Source organism: Ctenopharyngodon idella, chromosome 18 (genome assembly GCF_019924925.1).
Source record: "Ctenopharyngodon idella isolate HZGC_01 chromosome 18, HZGC01, whole genome shotgun sequence".
Taxonomy (NCBI): domain Eukaryota; kingdom Metazoa; phylum Chordata; class Actinopteri; order Cypriniformes; family Xenocyprididae; genus Ctenopharyngodon; species Ctenopharyngodon idella.
In genome coordinates this window covers 27,814,258-27,836,550 of record NC_067237.1, presented here as the reverse complement: position 1 = coordinate 27,836,550, position 22,293 = coordinate 27,814,258, and the positions used below count along the sequence as shown (strand labels likewise).

The 22,293-nt window shown below is 37.3% G+C and overlaps 1 protein-coding gene across 34 annotated transcripts in view; it reads left to right on the top strand.

Annotated features, from left to right (window-relative positions):
• The window catches only part of mical3a (microtubule associated monooxygenase, calponin and LIM domain containing 3a), a 116,986-nt gene that overhangs the window by 88,808 nt on the left and 5,885 nt on the right, over nt 1–22,293 (top strand). For 18 of the 34 annotated variants that reach the window (XM_051870812.1, XM_051870811.1, XM_051870813.1 and 15 more), the window contains 14 exons: nt 349–438; nt 1,733–1,906; nt 2,697–2,759; nt 3,918–3,989; nt 4,431–4,544; nt 4,765–4,847; nt 4,965–6,840; nt 7,932–8,026; nt 9,217–9,267; nt 10,380–10,487; nt 10,602–10,695; nt 11,862–11,912; nt 12,850–12,900; nt 21,104–21,203. In XM_051870812.1, coding sequence (XP_051726772.1) covers nt 349–438; nt 1,733–1,906; nt 2,697–2,759; nt 3,918–3,989; nt 4,431–4,544; nt 4,765–4,847; nt 4,965–6,840; nt 7,932–8,026; nt 9,217–9,267; nt 10,380–10,487; nt 10,602–10,695; nt 11,862–11,912; nt 12,850–12,900; nt 21,104–21,203 — 3,022 coding nt within the window. Of the gene's footprint in view, nt 1–348; nt 439–1,732; nt 1,907–2,696; nt 2,760–3,917; nt 3,990–4,430; nt 4,545–4,764; nt 4,848–4,964; nt 6,841–7,931; nt 8,027–8,129; nt 8,719–9,216; nt 9,268–10,379; nt 10,488–10,601; nt 10,696–11,861; nt 11,913–12,849; nt 12,901–16,206; nt 16,273–19,463; nt 19,496–21,103; nt 21,204–22,293 lie in introns of those variants that run through there. The other 16 variants (XM_051870822.1, XM_051870844.1, XM_051870843.1 and 13 more) reach the window with 15 other exon arrangements.

Below are 22,293 nucleotides of genomic sequence, written 5' to 3'. Positions count from 1 at the left end.
TATTTATTCATCTCATAAGAATCACTTTTTCATCATTCAGAATATATGAAAATATATATGTATATATTGTCCCTCAGTGTTTTTATCTCATAACATTTTAATTCTGACCATGGCATTATAGATTCACTGGTTTGGTGGTACTGTAGCTGATACTACTGTTGAAGTCCTCAGTACTCCTGTCTCTGAATGTTATTGGAGGTTCTTTGTTCTGTGTGTCATCCTGTACTGTGAAAATTATTTTTTTTCCGTCTTTTACTTGTCACTTGTCTCTTTATCCTCTGCTCCGTCTTTCCATCGTTGTGTGTCTGTGTGTATGTGTGTGTGCTGGGGTAATGTATGGGATGACAGCGGGAGAGTATTTGCCTTGGGAGAGGGAGCTTCAGTCAGGTCTTTGGTTGGAGAGTCTCGCAAATGAAGAGGATACGGGTATATTTAAAGGTAGTGATGCCTGTGGATGCGTTTGGCTTTAGCACATACTGATACTTTGTAATTTCATCCATAATTAAAATTTCCACAATTTGGCTGTTTCTGCTTTCCTCTTTTCTTTTTTTTTTGTTATTAGCTCTTGATTTTTCTAGATTTTATAAGGCTATGGAGCTTTTACCCTGAATTGTTCATTGCTACTTTTTTCTGTTAAAATGTTATTTTGGGTTGAAATGGCGTGCATTCACACCACTGAGGTGTTTTGAATGAGATTTTTTTTAGGGTATTTTCACACTTGGTATGATTTGAAACTGTTTGAACAGATGAACAGTTTGAAACTGAGCTTCTGTCATTAAAGTGAGAACCACTGTTAATACTAGCGGCATCTGTTTTAAAGGGTTAGTTCACCCAAAAATGAAATTTCTGTCATTAAGTAGTCACCCTTATGTCATTCCAAACCCGTAAGACCTTCATTCATCTTCGGAACATAAATTAAGATATTTTTGATGAAATCCAAGGGTTTTATCCTCAATAGAAAGCAACGAAATTACCACATTCATGGTCCAGAAAAGTAGTAAAAACAATAGTCAACGTGACTACAGTGGTTCAGTCTTAAAGTTATGAAGCGAGAGGATGAGTAAATGATAATAGAATTTTCATTTTTGGGTGAACTATCCCATTAACAGACACAGAAAGCATTTGCCTCTGCCGCGTGTAATGCAAGAGATGCAAAGAATGTACGTAAGAATTTTCTGCAACAGGGTATGAGAATGCATTATAGGCCTACTATAATGTGCAAATTATGTCATCATTAGCAGTTGACTTGTGCTAATTTGGCCATGCATACATGAACCATAAACCAGACTGCAGTTTCAAGCTGATTTGGACACGACTTCATGCTAAATAAATGAACTGAACATTAACATCAAGTGTACTCAAATTCACATCGAAAGCTCAAGTGTGAAAGCACCCATGCAGTTGGTGCTTTTTTTAAAAATTGCTGTCATTTGTGGAGGAGACTTTGCATGCTACATTTCTAAAGTATGTACTAACTTTGCACTTTACAGTCTATTCTAAACTATAATGTTCTCCTCTCTTTTTTTGTCTTTACTGTTTCTTTCTGGACATTAATTGCTGCTGAATCTCACTCTCTGCTCACATTGCTGCCTATGGGGACTTTTTGTGACCTGGACCTTTTTACTTTTCAAACAAATTGGATTTTCTGTTCCTGACGGGCTAATGGACTCACCAATTAATCCTACAAAATGATCTTGTCACCTAAATGGCTACCCGTAATGCCACCATGCAGCTAGAAACCTGCACATCCAGCAAGCTATTCATCCAGTAGACCCTCTGGACATCCAGATGGACAAACACTGGACATCCAAACAGGCTGAAGGGGTGGTGGAGGGCCCCTCGCTCTCACCCTTAGGCTCCCAGCCCTCGCTGAACACCCAGCTCACACAGCCCACCTCTTCCACAGGTAACCCCATGTGGAGGAGTCATACCTGGGCCCTGTGGCTTTTTGGGGGTGGTAGATGGTCCTATTTACACCTGGTATTAACATGCATCTCAAATGTTTTTCCTTGCAATTGGATTTTGTAAATTTTTTTTTTTTTTTTTGGTGCATGTTCAATTCCCTGTGCCATCATCTAACTTACTTAAAGTTCATCTTTAATCTTTACTGATTAAATGTAATCTTTAGATAATCTCAGAATGAATATCCATTTTCTTATTGCACATTATAATGCTGTGATGCCCAAATTCACTTGTAGCATTTATTATTATTAGTATTATTTTAAAATTGGACATCAGACAGAATTTTAATAGTGGTGAACTCTAGATGAATATTACCAGGTGTTGTGGGATGTGTGTGTGTGATTTGCATGTGTGATCGCTTTTGTGAATGTGAATTTCTCTGGTCAGTTGGACAACTTCTGTCCTCTTCCTTTCATCCACAACAGTGTTTTGCTTGCTTCTTATACTTTCTGCATTCTATTATCTTGCTTTGATACTTTTTGTATATCACTCACTGTTATTGTTGACATTACGTTGACCTTTCTCGGGTTGACTTATTTGTTCTCCTATATTTTTTTTATGTCCTTGTGTCTCATTTTATCATCATTGTGGATATTAGGGCATTGCTAACTAAGTACATGTCCCTTTTTTCTGTTAATCTCTTTGATTTATTCATGAATGAATTTATTTTTGTATGTTGTTGTGTGACTATGCATTTCATGTACCTGTTCCCATTCCCATTGGTTTACTTGTAGCCCCCTCCCACAAATCCATGCGTCATGAGGCTGTCAGAGCCTGGTTGGACTCGATGTCTGAAGGTAGAAAAGAAAAACAAGTCCAGAAACTTATATTAGTGCTAACACAAACACACATCAGTGCATGGCAGGACTATTAAACACTTAACACCATTGCAATCATTGTTGAACACTGATTGCATGTTAAAAGGTAACATGCAATTACAAGTCGACACTACTGCATGCTGGAGTCGTGAGACTGGTGTGATTTTATCATTCAGCTTGACGCAAAGCAAAGATGTACTGACTAATGCATGCATCTGACATGTTTCCTTAAGCATTCTTCTGAAATTATGTAAGTACAGATTGTTAAAAGAATTCATACACTCTAAATTTATTGTCCCAGGATGTATGTGGTGCATCTGTGGAGGACACAAGGAGCTTGTTGTAACATAATTGTAAAGCACTTTGTCTCCACAGCACAATGCCACGGAGAGGTCAAAGCCAAAAAGAATTAAAAACATTTCTAGGTATTTTCATGGTTCAGAGAGCGGACACGCAAAAAACTCAAATATGACAACCTTGTGCATATAACAGTCATGCAGAACAGAAATAGACTGAAAAGGGTTGCATACGATTCTGGAGCTTTTAAAAAAAAAAAAAAAAAAAAAAACTATGGTGCAAAGTTTTGCTTGTAATGAGCAGAACTTTTGTCTAAATATTAACATTAACGATTATAATTTGCTGACAAAAATGGTGGTTTGTGGTAGAGGGTGTCTCAGCTAAGTCTTCATATTTGTTTATGTTTATGTTAGTTTGGTGTCATTGCTTTTTATTCACACCTCTTTACTCACCCAGATCCCAACCCTTCTCAACAGCTGTGGGTTTTGAGCCCAATCCATTTGACTGTGTGAAAACTTGCATACTTGCATGTGTTTAACTACTAATACCATTTGTTTATTTCTACATTTTGTCATGTGCACTTATTGTATGTTTAAGTTAAAGTTCCCTAAAGACCATCATTTGTTAGCTAGCTACATGATTGATATTTTCTTTCTTTGCACACATATTTCATAATTTAGCCAGAAAACTGTTTTGTACTGCTAACACCTTCTGTATATGGAAGGTCTTCTAATATTCATAAGTATAGTTTAATAGTTTATACTATTTTTTAGTCTTTCACTAATCTTTTAGACTTTTGCCCAACTTATTCATCATCTTATTGTTCTCCTGTGATCCCAGAGCCCTGTGAAGAGGATGATGACGCAGAAGCGGGCAGTCCTGACTTTGAGCCGGGCACTGAAATAGATCAAGGTTTGTCAAATCCATGTGCCATCGTATGTTATGATTTCTTTACGCCTTTAGAAAGGTTAAAATGTTACCAGTTTTAGAGCTTAATTGGCAATACCAGGCCTTGTGCCTCGAGGTAGTGAAATTGCAAAGTACTACTTAGAATTTAATTAACTGAAAACACCTTTCACTATTTTAGTAAATAAATTTAGCTTAATTAGCTTGACATTTTAAGGTTGTCTCCTACTGACAAACATGAGATGAAGTTACTTTGACTTTACTTTGTCGCTTACCTTTTTTATATTTTATTTTAAATTATTTAAAAAGGGGGAAAATATGATGGTAACAGGGTTGACAACTTAAAGTGTTTGAAATAATACATTGTCAATAGACATTTATACAGAATTTGCTTGCTTTCCATATATTTTGAACAGACTTTCACACTTTTAATTTCTAATGTTACAGAGGACATTCCCTCAGATGCAGAGGCTGAAGCCCGTTCACATTGCATAGATGAAGTGGTGATGCTTCCCCTGGATAATGGCAAACCAGAGAGCCAGGGACATGTTTTCAACACTGGTAATTATAACCTAATCATAATCATGTAATTTCATGCCTTTTCCATTTTTGTTTGAGACCAATGATTGCAAATGTTCATGTCCTTGCATAACTTACGTCTCTGAATACATTGCATCAATGTCTTGGTTCATAATTATTCAGACTTTGATGATTAAAATCTCAACACAAGGGGATTTTCAATGTCCATCAATATTTGAGCCAATTTTATTTTTCCTTGCAGAGAAAACATCTGCAAATCCAAGGGAATTGATTGTGGACGTTGTGCTGTCTCCAATCCAAAAACCTGCTTTACCCATTGAGGAGGTAATACAGCGTTGTGAGATCTAAATGTCTTGGGCTCACTTGTTTGCTCTATTTAAAGTGGCTACATAAGCCACTGCATACTATAAAATTCTGCCAATCTTTTTTTCTTTTATACAGGTGAAAGAAGTTTCTCCTGTAATACTAGTCAAATCTCCTGGTGCACGTTTCTTCCCTGATCCCTTTCTACCTGATAATGCCAAACTGGACATTCCCCCACCTCAGAGTCCTGATGCTAAAAGACCTCATTCTCCTGTTGCTCAAATTGTTGCACTATCGCCCATCTGCTCCCAACCTGTTCCACAGCCAGAGACGGTGTCTCCCAAATCACCTGTCCAGCCCCAGCCTTGTGCTTGTTCTCCAACAGGTAATCCTTTATCTCCAATATGTACCCAATCACAACCCTGCCATGAGCCACCCTCACCCCTCTCCTCAAGCTCCCCTGTAAGAACTCAGCCAGTCCCAGCAGTCACTTCCACTCCTTTGGCTAAACCTGCTTCTGAGAACCGAACCGATGAATCCTTGAATGATCCAGCACCCGAGGAAACCACTGTCAAGAAAACAGACCTCATTGAGGAGTTCTGGTTGAAGAGCGCAGAGATCAGAAAAAGTTTAGGACTCACGCCTCTGGATCGAAGCAGAACAACAGTGGATAAGAGCATTGTGAAAACTCCAACGCCTGAATCATCATCTCCCAGGTCTTATACCCCAGAGGACTTGTCTGAAGAGCAGAAGCCTACTTTCGCGGGCCGTTCTATCATACGCAGGATCAACATTACTTTAGAAGGTCAGGTTATATATCCGGTGGAACCAAAGAGTAATGGTTCTGAGAAGAAGGACTTGAGCAGCAGTTCAGGGTTGGGTCTTAATGGAAGCGTGACCACCAGTCAGACAGCAACTAGTGACAGCTACAACAACTCTGATTCTACCATGCTCACACCTCCTTCCAGTCCCCCACCACCTCCACCTAATGAAGAGCCAGCTGCTCTCCAAAACAAAAGGCCTCAGGCTTCCTGGGACAACCTCCTTGAAGACACAGAGGAACCCAAATCTGAGACTACGCCTCCTAAACCTAAGACTCCAGTTAGTCCCCCTCAACCAAAACCAGTCATGGCTCCAGTGCCGACCCCTAGAACTAACCCACCTGTTGTGATGAGGGTAAAGGAACAGAATAAACCACGGCGCGAAGAAGTGAGGAAATCTTTTGTGGAGTGCGTAGACGAGATACCATTTGCCGACGACGTTGAAGACACGTACGATGATCGCACTCCAGACACAAGTGGTCTGGAAAAATTTTACACCCCTCCAACCAGCAAGGTCAACCGGGACAAGCCTCCTTTCCACCTGGCACTGGCAATGGAAAACGGCAAGCCCAACATTACTGGAGGGGTTTCTCGGACAGGAAAGAGTCCCCAACAATTTTCTCCTGAAGCCAAGGAAATCGCAGAAGAGCGAATGAGGGCACGGGAAAAGTCTGTGAAAAGCCAAGCTCTGAAAGATGCCATGGCCAAGCAGCTTAGTAAGATGAAAGAATCAGAGGCTGCCAAGGGTGCTGTGGCAAAAGTAGCCTGGAATGTTCCAGAGACCACAGGAAAAAACAAAAAGCAAATAAACTCTCCCAAGGACTCTGCGGTGAAGGCCTTGGAGTCCAAAAAGCAGACAGACACACTCCCTGACCGTTTCTTAACTACACCAGCCAATAAGACCATGGACAGTTCTGTCACATCTTCAGAGAGCTCCACAGGAGGTAAGAGCAAGAAACGCAGCTCACTGTTTTCTCCACGCAAGAACAAAAAGGAAAAGAAAGCCAAAAATGAGAGACTATCTGGCACAGAGGAAACACCACCCAAGCACAAGTCCCTGTGGAAGGCTGTATTCTCTGGCTATAAGAAGGACAAAAAGAAGAAAGATGACAAGTCATGCCCAAGCACACCCTCAAGCTCTACAACTGTAGACTCAGGGAAGAAGAAAGAATCACCTCTGGACAGGTCCTCAGGTCAGCTGATTTTTTTCATTCAGATTTTTTCATCACTTTGTCAAAATTCATTATTGGCTATCCTAGCTCTATTCTACAAGTATGAGACCTACATAGGCAGCTCCTTTCTAAGCCAGCATCCTAACTGCCATTGAAGCTCATAAGTGACCGATCTGGAATACTCAGCACGGTTAATTCACCTTGAAAGTGATTTCAGTGAAGTTCACTGTTAGCATGTTGCAAAGATAACATGATAACATTGTGGTACCTGTAATTAGCATGAAAGTATATTGCACAAAAATATTAGGTAAAATATATATATATATATATATATTTTTTATCTGTTTATCAATACATTTTGGTGTTGATTGAATGACATGTGGCTTTATAATCAACATCTACCAAGTAGGATTTTTTTTTTTTTTTTTAATTTTCCCTGAGATTGTTAGTGTTTTTTGGTTTGCCTTCTCCACAAAGGGCATATGTGATGCTACCATAGAATCCATTCGAAAGGAGATGTAACCACTTGATTGGATTGAAAACCAAAACTGGAAAGTTTTGCGCATGTGCAATGACATAGAAATGGCGTAATGACGCACAGAACGAGCTGATGAAAATAAACTGTTGTGTCAATCTAAAATTCTGTTTCCACTGATCGTCTGTGAAGTGGGGCAGGCACCATTGTCCCACAAGCATTTGCTTTGGACGCTCATCTGCAGATACCTTGTTTTGGGCATGGAAATGGGCATTTTTACTGCTTGATTAATATAAGCATCAAGGCATAAAGCTTTGTCTGCTTGTCGTCTCCTAATTAGGACCCACAATAGGTAAATATTAAGTGTGCTTTTTAAAACAAAGAAAAGGAGGATGGTTAGTATGCAACAACAGCGGGACACTCGTATATTCGTGCAATGCGCATGTCAAAAGATTAAATCCAATTTGAAGCTTGTGACATAAACATGCATAATAAGACGGCTCACTTCAGATCCTCATGGGTTATGTTATAATCTTGCAGAATTTTGCTAAGTTAAGTTTAACTTACACATGTTTTCTCAGTCTCTTTCAACTGGTGATTTTCTTATGCAAAGTTCTCTTTTAATTTACTGATGTAGATTTACGTCTGAGGAGAAATCTCAGCTTTTCTGAGGACTCTGATCTCTCCTGTGACGATGTTCTGGAAAGATCATCTCAGAAGTCCAAGGGTGATGTAAGTCCATATAATATTTAAAGAGCTTCTTTTTTGTCATTTGAGTCAAATGTTTTCTTTCTAAAGCTTCTCGAATTTTAATAAAATCTTTTACTGTTCTCAGCGCCATGTGGACCTGTTTGACTTGGTGTCAGATTTGAAAAAAGAGACGATTAAAGATGAAAAATCCAAAGAGAAGGTTAAGGACAGGGCTATGGAAAAAGGAAGAGTTACAGAAAAGGGCAAGGAAAGGTCAAAAGAGAGGGAGAATGAACGAAGAGTCAAAGAAAAGAGGGTGAAAATGAAAGATATGGAACAGGAGAAAGGAAAAGAGGAAGAGGTATTTCAGTGATGTATTGCACAACAGCTCGAAGCTACCAGATTTCATACAGAACACGAATGCAACACTATGCCAAAAAAACAGTAAAGATATATTTTTTAAAACGTATAAAACAAATAGTATTGTTCAGCATTGTTTCATTCGAAACCTGTAAGAAATCGAGCATTCTTGTGCGTTTGTGTGAGGGTGAATAGAGAGAACAAAAAAGACATAGTGTTCACCAGAATTTATAGAATAAAAAAGGCACTTTTAGGGTGCAGTGTTATAGTAGGCACATTTAGAGTGCAATGTTCATCTGTCTTTCTTAACTAGTCTAGTTGTGGATATGAAGCTGTGTTTCGTGATTTTTTTTTTTTCTTTTTTTTTTTTTTTTTTTAGGATTTTGTTCATCCAAATTATTATCTTAAATTATTTTCATTTAGTGTTGTTTTTCAAAGAAATTTTTTTTTTTTTTTTTTTTGGTTTAATAGCTGCTGTACTTTTACCCTCTAGCAAGTCTTTTAGACCAATCTTGTAGTCCAAAAGGTCCAAAATTAACTTTTTGCCAATGTAAACCTTTTTGGCACTTTTTTACCATTTCTTACTAGTTTTGTTGGTTAAAGTGATGAATATGTTAAATACTGTTTGTTGCCACATGAGGTTGTGGAGAAAAAAATTGGTTGGCAGGTTTTAATTTTGGACCCTGAGTAGAATTGTGTTGCACAAAACATGATCACATTAATTTGTACTTGTGCACTCGTCCCAATGTCTTTAAATGTTTAGTCTTGTGTTTGTGTGTTGTCGTAGAATCCTGATTTGATTTAATTGTACATTAACCCATCTAATCGCATACATTTTGTTTTGTTTGTTTTTTCCAATTTATTTTTCTAAGTCTGTTTATGTACCTCATGCATTGGCGTTCAAGAGATCGTATGCCACAAAGGTAGTGTGTTCATCCATTCCCATTGGTCTCTACCTATTTTACGCATGTCGTATCACACCGTCATGCCTAACCCCTGTCTGTTATTGTTGGTCCAAAGATTGCTTTATTTTATTACTAACAATTTTACTACAGCATGGTGAAGGCTAAAGCGCCCCCTTTCTGCTGGAGGATGTAACTGCATCACATGACATTCTTAAAAGGCTTTCTGGCTGTTTACCTGCATACAGTTTTCTATTCTGTGTACCTCACAGTTTACGTGCAACTCGTTTTTCTCATTTCATAGCTTTTACTAGACTTTCGTGAAGCATCTCCAGAGTCAATGTTTTTTTTCCCCGTCTCTTTCTATCTTACACTTTGTTTTATTGGCTCTGTGCAATTGTGATGAAATGCACAGACAACAAGAGCTTATGACATTAGTCACGGTACTGTACTAAAAAACTGCTGTCTATCTGTCTATCTATCTATCTATCTATCTATCTATCGTTCCATCAGTCGTTCCATCAATCATTCCATCATTCAGTATATCTTTATATATATTGTTCCATATATCGTTCTATCGTTCTCTAGTTTGCAAATTTAGTTTCAGTCAACTCTCTATTTTGTAATGTTTGTACTGTTTTGCTTTGAGTCTTTTTTTTTTTTTTTTTTACCCAGAATTTGAAACCATTTTTGCGCTGATTCCTTGTATATTATGTATTTAATATTCTTATTTGGTTCACTGGATTTACCAAAAATAGGCATTATATATATATATATATATATATATATATATATATATATATATATGCCAATTCTTTTATTTGCAGCAAAAATATATATTGAGATATGTACAGTACCATTACTGTGATAAAAAGTTACTTGTACTGTGATATAAACTTTTGATTATACTACCAAAATCGCATATAGAGGTGCTTTAGAATTGTAAGCCAGAAGTATTTCAGTCTGTTGTAGTAGTGAACTAGCTTTGACGTTAAGCTCTGTTTTAGACTCTGCTGTAGTCATATTTTACGCAAACCCCTGCCATAGACGTCCATGAGACACCAGACAAGGATCCGCCTACAACTGACCCGGATACAGGAGTGCTGGTTCTGACTTTTAATTTTCTATTGCAGAAGACGTACACTGAGGAGGAACTCAATGCCAAACTGACAAGAAGAGTACAAAAAGCTGCACGGAGGCAGGCCAAGCAAGAGGAGCTCAAGAGACTCCATAGAGCCCAGGTGGAAGCATACTAATGACTTTTTTGCATGAGTTTGTCAGAAAGTTGAATTTCAGCCATTATCATGCAGAATAATAGAGTGAACTCAACCAGAAGCTGCATTTTAATTCCTCAGATCATTCAGAGGCAACTGGAGCAGGTGGAAGAGAAACAGAGGCAGTTAGAGGAGAGAGGCGTCGCGGTGGAAAAGGCGCTGCGAGGGGAAGCAGGTATTTCTCTCTTTGTCTCACTTTTTTGATTCAAACGTTTCCTTAGATGCGCTGCTTAAGAGTTAAAGCCTCGAAGCAGATCTTCATACCTCATGCTTTTCTATGTAGTTATACTTTGACCTTTAAGTCAAAGCGCTGTTTGCTGTTGTTTCTAGCTTCAAGCTTCAAACTACAGTGCAGACTTAAAAGTAAAATGATGTTTATGCATCCTCTGCCTTATGATTAAAAGCTATTACGATAACTTGGGTTAGTATTCTAATGCATAGTAATGTAATGCGCTTTTTTCATTTATACAAACCTTGCTAGAAGCTTGTATCTCATTACTAAATTTATTTCACTCTGTCAGGCTCAAGATATAACATTAGCATTACATTCAGGGTTCCCATAATTATGGAAAACTTGTAAATATCATGGAATGTTACAATTGTGATTTACAGGCTTGTAATAGGCAATGATAATTAATTAAACCATGAAAGTCATGAAAAAGTCATAGACATTTTTGTAGTGAATATTCCCCCCGGTTATTGTCAGCTCTCAATTATTTATTCACCAAGATTACTTTTTAAGCTCTCTGGCTGAAAGTTTTTTTTTTTTTTTTTTTGGACACCTTTTTGCATAAAAAATAAATAAATCTATTAATTCCGAGGATTTGTACCTGACATACAAATGGAAATCTGGCCCAGCAATCTTTATAAAATATTTTTTTAAAAACCTTATTCTTTTGAAAAGTCTTAAATTAAATTACTTCTAACATATCAAATATAGGTATTGCAGAATTAATGGTTTGTCAGTCCCATGATCATTATTTTATGTTTTCTGCATTGAATTGCACATGACAAGGGGCTATCAAAAACTATCCATTCAACAAGTGCTACAGTAACAGCTAAAAGAATTTCTAGAATATTTTTATTTTCATTACTGGATTCAAAGATAATTTTCCTATTGCAAAATGTTAACAAATAATGTTAACAAATTCAAGTAGCTGTAGCTGTAAACAATTGTATGAAATGTATGAAGCTGATTTCACAGTAAGGTAGTTATAGGCAGTAGAACAAAATTTATGATTTTGCAATTATTGTTTCCTCTGTCTCCTGCCCCTCTCCCCTCCATCCCATGTTTTATATCTAGTGTTTCTTAATCTCTTTTTATCCTTTACTCTCTCTAAGGGTTGTATAAAGGTTCTAGTGTTAGTCCAAAACAGCGTAAGAGACGCTCAGGTATCCGTGGTGATAACTCTAGTAGGTGTTGTAGTCGTCCCAGCATATCGTGCCATCCTCATGCCGAGCATCATCTCTCCTCATGTGTGTCACAACTGCATGCCCCGTCAGTCCGATCACGCCAAACATAGATTTGTGTGCCGCCTCACTGGATCCACTGTAAATGACTCAGGATGTAACATTTTATTATAGGCTATTTCTTTTGAATCTATATTGTTCCATTTTGTCAATCATAAAACACCTTTACTCGTAAGTTGTCTGCTAAATGCTTTATATTCATGTTTTGTTGTTTAGCATAACACATGTTTACAAGATGTACAGATTATCTGCAGTATAAAGGGTTAAAATGCTCGAGATACATTGAATAACAAGTTTTTCTCCTTCATATACAGATTACGGTTACACTTCATTTCGATGGTCCACTTTAGACATTGTACTAACTATAAGTAACTTTGCAACTGCATGTCAACTAACTCTTATTAGAGTATTAGTAGACTGTTAGGTTAGGGTTAGATGTGGGGTTCAGGTTAGTAGAATACGTTGACATGTAGTTGCAAAGTTACTTATTGTTTGTAGAATATCTAAAGTGGACTATTGAAATAGTGTTACCGATGACTCTGACAGGATTTTAAAAACGAAACAAAAAAAAAAAACAAGCCATTGTAGACGCGAAAACATCGCACTCCAGAGTCCGTGCTGCCCTTGTGGTGGAACGCAGCAGTGCAACAAATCTATGTGCCCATCTACCATTACGGGACATGCAATATAAATGCAATTAACTACATTTGTTTACATGCCAAATAACAAGTTGTGATAAATGTATATTCGGCATACCTTACTGCGTGAGCGTGTGTTTGTGTGCAGTATATGCATGACTTGAAGCTACTGGCTGTGCCTGTGTGTGCAGTAACATGTTTCTAATATATCCTTATTGTAGACTATTGGGGAGAGTCTAATTACAGTGAGATCCTGGATTTGCATCTGGGCGGTATGTATTTCAAATCTGTTGCTTGAAATGGACTAACAACTAACGCCCTCTCTTTTCCCCCTGTACTTACTAAAGCCTTTCTTCCCTTATTTACCTCCTTGTGCCTAAATTCTCTCACATTTGCCCCTCAATATCTAATGTTAATTATATATAATTTATATATTTTATGAAATTTCTATGCTTGTATGTTATATAGTTGTGTGTTATATATATATATATATATATATATATATATATATATATGTATATATGTATATATATGTATATATGTATATGTAATAATTTTTAATGATTGTTTAATTTTTATAAACTTTTTTTATTTAAATATATTAATAAATTGTGTAAATATAAACATTTTATATAATAATTTAATATATTTGTGTATTATTCATATCTGAACAATACAAAATCTCTAATTTACACAAACACAATTTTTTTTTGCCACATTATTGCATGCAAATTGCCCTGGCATTAAATTTGCTTTCAGTTTTGATCTTAGTTTGCAAACTAAAAATTGTTCATTTAATATGTAGCAGAACAAATTCAAAATGCTTAAGCAAACAGATGTAGCTAGCTTGAAATCCTGGTTAAGCCCCTCCCCTCTAGCCTTTTGTAGAGCCAATGCCTATCTGCTTTACTCGCCAGCAATTTAGCTTTTATATTTTCCTCCCATACCTGCTCAGTTGCATAAGGGGCCCCAGACCCCGAGAGATCCCAGTGTTTGTGCCTCATTGTGATTGATTCCATCATGTATGGTACGTCTTCACTGTATCCCCAAACCTTACATCTCACACTGTGGAACTACTGAGTGCTTGTTTGAATGAGTGTATTGTCTTGCGTTTCGTTGATCATACTGTGAAGTTACAGGCAAGCCATGCCAAAATCACACACGCAGGCAGGAGATAGCGTGGTGATGGTGAATAAATTACCCATTGTTTTCAAAGGACATTGAGGCATTGTTTAAACCATCTTATGAATCTTTTTCAATGCAACAAGATGTTTCTTAAACATAACATGCCAAAAAGTTCTTGGAAGGTAACAAGGGTTATTTTAGGTGTTAGGTTATGGGTCTTTACATATGCTTAGAGTATTTATCAACAATCATTTAATTATGAAACTAAGGTAAGTATAACATATTCACATTTTATATATGTTCTGGTAAACTGGCTCAAGATGATGGAAAAAGCATTTGAAATCCAAAAATGAGTTAAACTTGTTAAAGTTCGTAAGATTTCTGTTTTGGCATTGTAATGCTGCAACCCCATAATTGCTGCTTGTGGCTACATTTTCTTTTGTTTTATTAAAATTTGCACAGAGATTAAGTGCCTAACATGTGAGCTGTGCACTTGCATTGATTGTCCTGGAAGAGTGAGTTTTTCTCATCACAATCGAGTTGGTGGCAGACCTGCTAACAGTTGGTGGATTTCTTGTAATCCTAGCTCAAAAACACTTTGCATAATTACTGTCAGCATTCTGAGGCCTAAGGCATCTCTTGGCTGGAAAACTTGGTTGTCATATCCAAAACAATATAACCAATTAAAAAACTTCAGAAAGCTGTTTTGGATTTCTGTGTAACTTTGCATATGTGTGCGTTTGTTTATGTCCTGATTCCCGTGGGTCGTTTCCATGCATGTCTGCATAAGAATGCGAGCTTGTTGCTTTTCGTGGATAATTAGTTCCTCAATTCTTCCAAAAACTGCAGAGGATGAGCCAGCGATATGAGATGATGAGTAGTGCTCATTGCATGTTAGATTGAAACAAATCCTTTCAATGAAAAAAACCCTTTAATGTCTATTTATTTACACAAAGTGTTGAAGAGGTTGGAATAGGGGACAATAGCTATGTTTCCATCCACTTATTTTTATGCGCATTTTGTGATTTCACATCAAAAACTGCTGGATGGAAACGCAAAAACACGTGTTAATTCTAAAAGTGCGCATACAAAACTTATGTGCTCGTTTGAGTCGGATACATTTTTTTTATCCGATAAGAAAACATGCGCATAAACTATTGACGGATACACATTTACCGAATAAATTCCTCAATGCGCATCAAAAAAATCATGTGACTCTGAGTCTGTTGTCAAAGTGGTTTGGTATAATTACATTCCAGAACTTACATGACTGCATTCCCAAACAGCAGGCATCTTCCTCCGAAATGCGTTTATTGCGTTTTGTCTTTTAGTAATTTATTATGAAAATTATTATATACAGTGGTTTCTCCTACTTTTCTTAGTGATATTTAGTGCAAGTTATCACAAATTGACGATCTCGTTCTCTTCGACACACTGGATGGAAACGCTGCTTTATTCGCAATTGTTTTACGCGATATTCCCATTTTGCGCATAAATTCGCAACTTTGAATGGAAACATAGCTAATTATGTAGAATAGGCAACTAAGGGAAAAAATATCTCCTCAGCCTTCACATAAGACAAGGTTGTATTAGTGCTGATTAGTTTTAACCGCTTCTGAATGCAAACAAGGTCGCAGGCTTTCAAGGATTGCGCTGAGAAACTCCTCTGTGATAGTCCCTTGTTGTGAACTACCCGACATCTCATCCAATTGTTTCAGCATTTTAAAAACCATTCTGTCAGCCCAGCATGACAGAGCACAAAGAATTGTACAAGGATCTGCCTTTTAATTTGCTCCCATGCATCATTGACGAAATCCTTTACTCTGGTGCCAATCATTCTTCTCAAGTTCATTTGATGCTTTTTTATCTAGATCTCTTTTCTCCTCTTGTGGCTGGATTGACACCTGCTGTATAGATAGCTGATTTCCACATCAGACGTAGTGTGAGGATTGAGAAATATTTTTTTCACCCAGACAGAATGGGAACATCCTGTAAGATGATATAATAATTCCACCTTAGGACTTAAAATCCACATTTTTTTGTATGGATAGACCCTACTTTCAGGAGACTAGCAGCTGCAATACTGTACTTCTTTGATGTAGCCTGTGCAGACATTAGGTTTACTCTTGAGTCACCACTTTGCCCTCAGTAGTGCACAAAAGGAAAAGTTCAAAGAATAGCGTGATATTTCACCTCTCTTTCTCAGTTCATTCATGTTTGCTCTCTGTCCCGTGCCATTTCCTCCCACTATGTCGCATCACACTGCTGCTTTTAGTTTCTCCCCAGAGTTTTTTCTCTTTTTGATTTCGCTCCTCACTTTTTTTCTCTTCCACATCTCTTTCTTTCTCTCCTCTTTCCCATTTTCAATCTTCTGGTCACCTCCACCTCTCTCTTTCTTTCTTTCTTTCTTTCTCTCTCTTTCTCTCTCTCATTCCTTTCCTGTGTTGTGGAAGTTGAGCCCTATGTCGGGATCCCTCGCCGAAGAGCCCTGTACCTCTGCCCCTGCTGTGCCCCTAAAGGTAACGTAAACCCAGTCATGTTTGCCGCCGGCCAGCTGTGTTTTCATAACAACATGGCCAGCGGCGTTACTTTGACAACCGATTGGACCTGTGGAGTATTGCTTTTGCCCTTCAACTACAAAGTCTACTCCTCTCCTCTGCCCATGTGTGTCCAGGCTTAGTGGATTTCCCCCAGCAGATTGCGTCAATGCTTCTGATGTACAAATTTGTAACAGTAGGGGGGCTGGATGATATTTTTCAGACTTTTACCAAATAGCCATAGTTGCCAAGTAGATTCAAAATATTTTAAGCAAGAAGTAACTTTTTTTTTCTTTTTTTTTTTTTAATTATATTCACCAACATAATTATTTGTAATAAACAGGGGCCGGTTGCACCAGCTGTGCATAAGTTACAGCTTAGCCTAGTTTTGACGTAAATGGGTACTAAGTTACAACTTACACACTACTAAATATTTTTGTGTTGCACCATTAAACTTAGTTGAGGCGTAACTGCATATTAACATATACGGAAACCTCTGATCAGGAGTAACGGTTGGAATAAAATAGCAGGCTGACTGAAATTGAAACGCTTTTACCATTAGTTACATGAGGCAAAAAAAGTTAGAATGAAAGATAAACTGAAATTCACGACATTTCCACACAACTTCCGCTCAAGTATTTGAAGACTGCTATTGCTCATTGCTCATTGAAGGTAAACGTCATATTACAAGTCTATGCATTACTTTACGGAAAGCTTACGACCTACTATAAAGAACAGAGTTAGTTACAAACTACCTAGTAGTTACTAAGCCTCTAGTGTGGACTTTATGTTCCAATTTAAAAAAGAACTTATGAACGGCTGGTTAACCCTACCCAGGAATATTATGTATTACATTTTAAAACTTGTAATGTGCCATGCCAGAATTGCTGTGAACAGCTAATCCAAAAAAAATGTTGAATCGGTATTTGAATCAGGAATCATTTGGAAGAACAGATTCAGGTAAATGAATCAAACTTGCCCACACTATCTGCATTTTTTGTTACAGAGGTTTAGATGCTATTAAAATTCTGTATCAGCAAAATAATATTGAATATGTGGTAAATGTTTTTTATATCGCCCAGCCCTCAGCAGTAGCAACAGAAGATAAAGCCACATTTTATTTCCTTTATTATTCAAGATTCCACTTTTGTTTTATACACGCCTTACTTTAAAGAGGATGAGGATAGCATGGAATATGTTTTTAATTAGTACATTAGAGCCGACCTGATACGATGACAGATCGTTAGTGTGTAATTTGGGGGAAACTGCTCTGCTGTCTGTAAGTGTGAATTTAAATAACAGCATGGTTTTCATTTGCTCTTGCCGAGTTCTAAAACTGTCAAAGTTACATGTGTCCCAACCTCACAGCTCCTTTACAGAGTTGTGTCATGGTAATCCATAGACTATATTCACTGTGTGTTCATGTGTTTCCATAACACTGATGATTTGCTGTGAAGGATAGCATGTGTAAGGGGAACACAACAGGAAAGTGAGGTCTCCAAACTTGGTAGTTTTTTTGATGTCTTTGTCATACCATTACATTCAAATTTAAAGTCAACATGAAATCAAAATTTGTATTTATTTTTTTTATTACAGACTCCTGGTCTTATTGTGAACATTATTCCAACGAAAAAGGTTTGCCTTGCAGGGTTCCCATGGGGTAATAAAAAGTCTTAAAAGTCTGAAATTAGAATCTCCTTATTCTAAGTCTTAAATATTTGCATTTTTTTCTGCTAGGCATTAATTTAAGATGATCTGTTCGAAAAATATATACTTTTAGGCTGTGTAGTAGCCTACCCAGTTCGCAACTAGACTGTTACATACGTCTTTTTTACGTAGTACGTCACAGTGCGCGCTTCACTAGGAGGGTCACTTGGAGAGAAGAGAGCAGGCAAATTTGAACAAAATGAGAGAGTGCAAATTTAACTCTCAATAGCTCGAAGATGACCCGTTTCAGAGATGGTTGGCTACAACTAATGACAGCAATGAAGCCAAACAATTTATGTCACGAGACATTTAAATTAAGTACTATGGAAATGAAGGCAAACATTTTTTTAATACTTTTCAATCAGCTGGTTAAAATTTACAACATTGCATGTGTGCTGCCTTAAAGAGGCATCCACGCTTTGATGTAAACTACCCCAACATGGAAGAGAAGCATAAACAAGTGAAGGAGACGCACTGAATGAAAATGCACATTCACTTTCTGACAGTAGATGGCGCTTAAGGAACATCAAAAATGCAGCTGTAACCCTGTAAACAAAGCAGACTGCTACTTTCTATTTCTGAACAGTAGGCAGTTTAAATGTTTCAAACAGCCGTTCAGTCATTTGACATGTCATTTGATTATTCACATTACATCCAGTTATGCATGTTAGATTTGAACTTTTACTAAGCACTGTTAGATGTTTGTTACATGTCATTTGTTTACCATTTTTATATTTTTAGTATGGAGTACTGAATTGAGTACTGTTTACATATTACATATAATACAAATACTTGTAATAAAATGTATTTTGAGAAGGGGTAAGTTTGTTCTTTATATGCATACAGTATTAATTTTAATATCTTCAGGTAAAAAAGGTCTTAAAGTCTTAAATTTAGATTTTAAGAAATGTGTAGCAGCCCTGCCTTTGTAGTCTTTCATCAAAATGTATTAACTTGCTCTTTCTTTTTCGGATAACATGATCAAGGCCACTATGTTGGGGAAAATAATGTTGATTTTTGGCCATGTTTGGCTAGTAATTACAAAAAAAAGTAACATTAGTTAATGCTTTAATAAAAACGTATTTTTTTTTGTGTTAATTTTATCGCTGGTTAACGTAGGAGTAATAATAACATAGTAGTAATAATAAATATATTTTATATTTAATTTATTCTATGTACTTAATTAAAATATGATTTATTCTTAATGAATTTGCGTTTCAGTTTTGTCAATAAATTTTATGTTTCTGCTTAGAATGGAATTGGTTGTGAATGAAATTTCATGTTGACTTTAAATGCAGTAGCACAAAACACAAATGTTCGGCAACATTGTGTTGTTTCTGTCGGTTTGTAATCTGGTGTGTGTAACTATGCCTGTGTATAACAGTGCCCTTTTGGCATGACGTTAGCGTGGTTGTTCTACGACTGTTCTAACTGTGGTTCTTCTTTCTCTGTTCCTCTTGGGAAAGCATGGGGCTGAGTGTGGGGGAGGCCACTCACAGTGCGTCCCACTGGATAAGTTTAGCCTCCCTGTCCTCTGTTGTCTCTGTCTCTTACTGTTTTTGTGTCTGAGGACCTCTACTTTGCCTCTGAGTGTTTAAAACAGTCAAGGCCAGCAACCGCGAGCACAGCCGTTCGATTTATGTGTGTACTGTCTTTTTTCCTTTTGTGTTGCAAGAGCCGCCTCTCTGTCAGCTAAGTACGTCATGCTGCATCCAGGTTTGCCATGTGATGGCTCATCTCTGCGCTTGGCTTCACTTGTGTGTTAATGTATGTGTGTGTAGAGATGGGAGACGGGATTTTCATAGACATCTGGGACTGTACTAGCATGGGCTGACATGCACAGTTGTTCCCATATTCAGTCAGTGACAGTATTCTGCATTGATCATGGACTTCAGTGCATGCCATGAGGCTTTTTTATTTATTTATTTATTTATTTTTTACCTCATGTAGTACATAAGAGGAATGTCTAACTGCAGTGCAGGTAAAAAATATTGAGTCATGAGCCTGACCCAGAGTAATTTTTAAAGTAATGTTCCAGGTTCAATACAAGCTTAATCGATGCCGATTACCACAGAAAATGATTTTGACTTGTCTTTTTTTTCTTCCATAAGTGTGATTCTAACCATTTTTGTGTAGAATATATCCAGTATAATGTATGATGCATGACTTTTTATATAGAGAAAAAGGATTCTTTGAGTAGTTGTAAAAATGCAAATAACATTTATTTAAAAATTTAAAAGTGTCTTTATGGTCAATTTTGATAATTTTAATGTGTCCTTGTTAAATAAAAGTATTAATTTCTTCCCCCCCCCCCAAAAAAAATTCTTAGTAACTCGAAACTTTTGAACAGTAGTATGTGTTAATGTGTGTGTATGTGTATTTTCTTAGATTATTTATATTTATATATTATTTAGAAGAATTAATAATTAGCAAAATTCTTTGACAAAGATATTGTACATGCCAGTCGGATAATGTAAAATTTGAAAGAAAAGTCAAAATTATTATTGTGGTAATCAACACTGTCACCAATGCTGTCAGTATAGCTTAACTTTTATTAAAACTGGAACATTTCTTTATGATATGCCATATTTATTGCCATGATATTGGCTAAAATGGTGTAAAATTGGGTAACTTGCATAATTTTTGGAGGAAACCTCCTTGGAGCAAGCTACGGACCCACAAAGGTAAAGTTTAGATTAATTTAGATGTTCACTCTTTTTGACACATACCTGTGACATTGCCTTCTATGGTATTATTAGCTTTCACACTTTAAAAAGATAGTCCTGAAAAAAAAAAAAAAAAGGTTTTAAAGTTTGAAGCAATATCCACTGCCTTGAAAAAGACCAAATGCCTCAGAAGTCCAGTCTGATCAGCATTGATATGACATGCTGTCCAATCAGAAGTCGCACCTCCACGCCATCCTCTGTGAACCCGGCAGGCTCGACCTCATCACGGTCTTCCACATTCCCACCCTACTCTTGCCCTGACAAAGACATCCTGGCTTGGCTGTCATCGCATTTGCTGTGTGGGTGTCTGTGTCAGGTCTGTGTGTCAGTGGGTGGTTAACTGCCAGGTTTCTCATGCTTCTCCAATGTGCTTTTTGCAGGAATGGGTAAAAAGGACGATCCAAAGCTGATGCAGGAATGGTTTAAACTGGTCCAGGAGAAGAATGCCTTGGTGCGCTATGAATCGGAGCTGATGATATTGTGAGTAGACACTCAGGTTAAGCTTCAGTCCCATTGCTTATGCTTCATGCAAACCTCTGTAGATGGCACCCGTTAAATGTGACCTATCATGCCCCTTTTTATATGATGTAATATGAGTCTCAGGTGTCCCCAAAATGTTTCTGTGAAGTTTCAGCTCAAAATACCTAGCTAAAGCTACACACTGTTGGAGAGACTCAATACGTTTATGAATTAAACAGACTGCAAGCACTTTCGGGTTAAAAATGAAAATAACGACATGGCTCTGGTCTCCGTGAATACAGTAAGAAGCAATGGTAACTTTAGCCACATTTAACAGTACATTAGCAACGTGCTAACGAAACATTCAGAAAGACAATTTGCAAACATCACGAAATATACATAAAATTAGATCATGAACAGTTGGTATTGATCTATCTTTGAGAATCAACTTCTGTGCAAATCCTCATGTGCAAACCAGTCTGGTGTAAAATGACTTGCACATACTGGTATATGAATTTATTTGGACACATTCCCTCCATAAATAAAATTAAACCACTGCATCCTTAGTGGCTCAGATGCCAGGAGTTTATGGAGACTCATATGTTTACCGTTAACAGATCAGTGATTAATGTTTACATAGCTGAGACATATCACAAGCTCAAGGACGGTCGTTCTTGAGTGCAGTTTTGCTCTGACCCAACTCATCTTCCTTCATGTAGCTTTAGTAATCCTGATAAAGAAATTCAAGTGTGTTTGATCAGGGTTGAAACTAAACTGTGCAGGACAGCTGCACTCCAGGACCAGTGTTACTGGTACACCGCTGTCACTTGCGAAAACAAAATGGTGGCACCGTGGGCGGAAACATACAGATTAAGGGGCGGTAATATTATAATAAGATCCCCTTCCTTCATCACAAGAGAAGCGAAATCTGAACAGCTCATTTTTTCACATGCTTGCAGAGAAAGGCTTACCAAAACAAAGTTACTGGGTTGTCCTTTTTCACATTTTCTGGGTTGGTAGATGCACCGGGAACCCGATTATAGCACTTAAACACGGAAAAAGTCAGATTTTCATGATATGTCCCCTTTAATGCTCAAGTGGAGCATGTTTT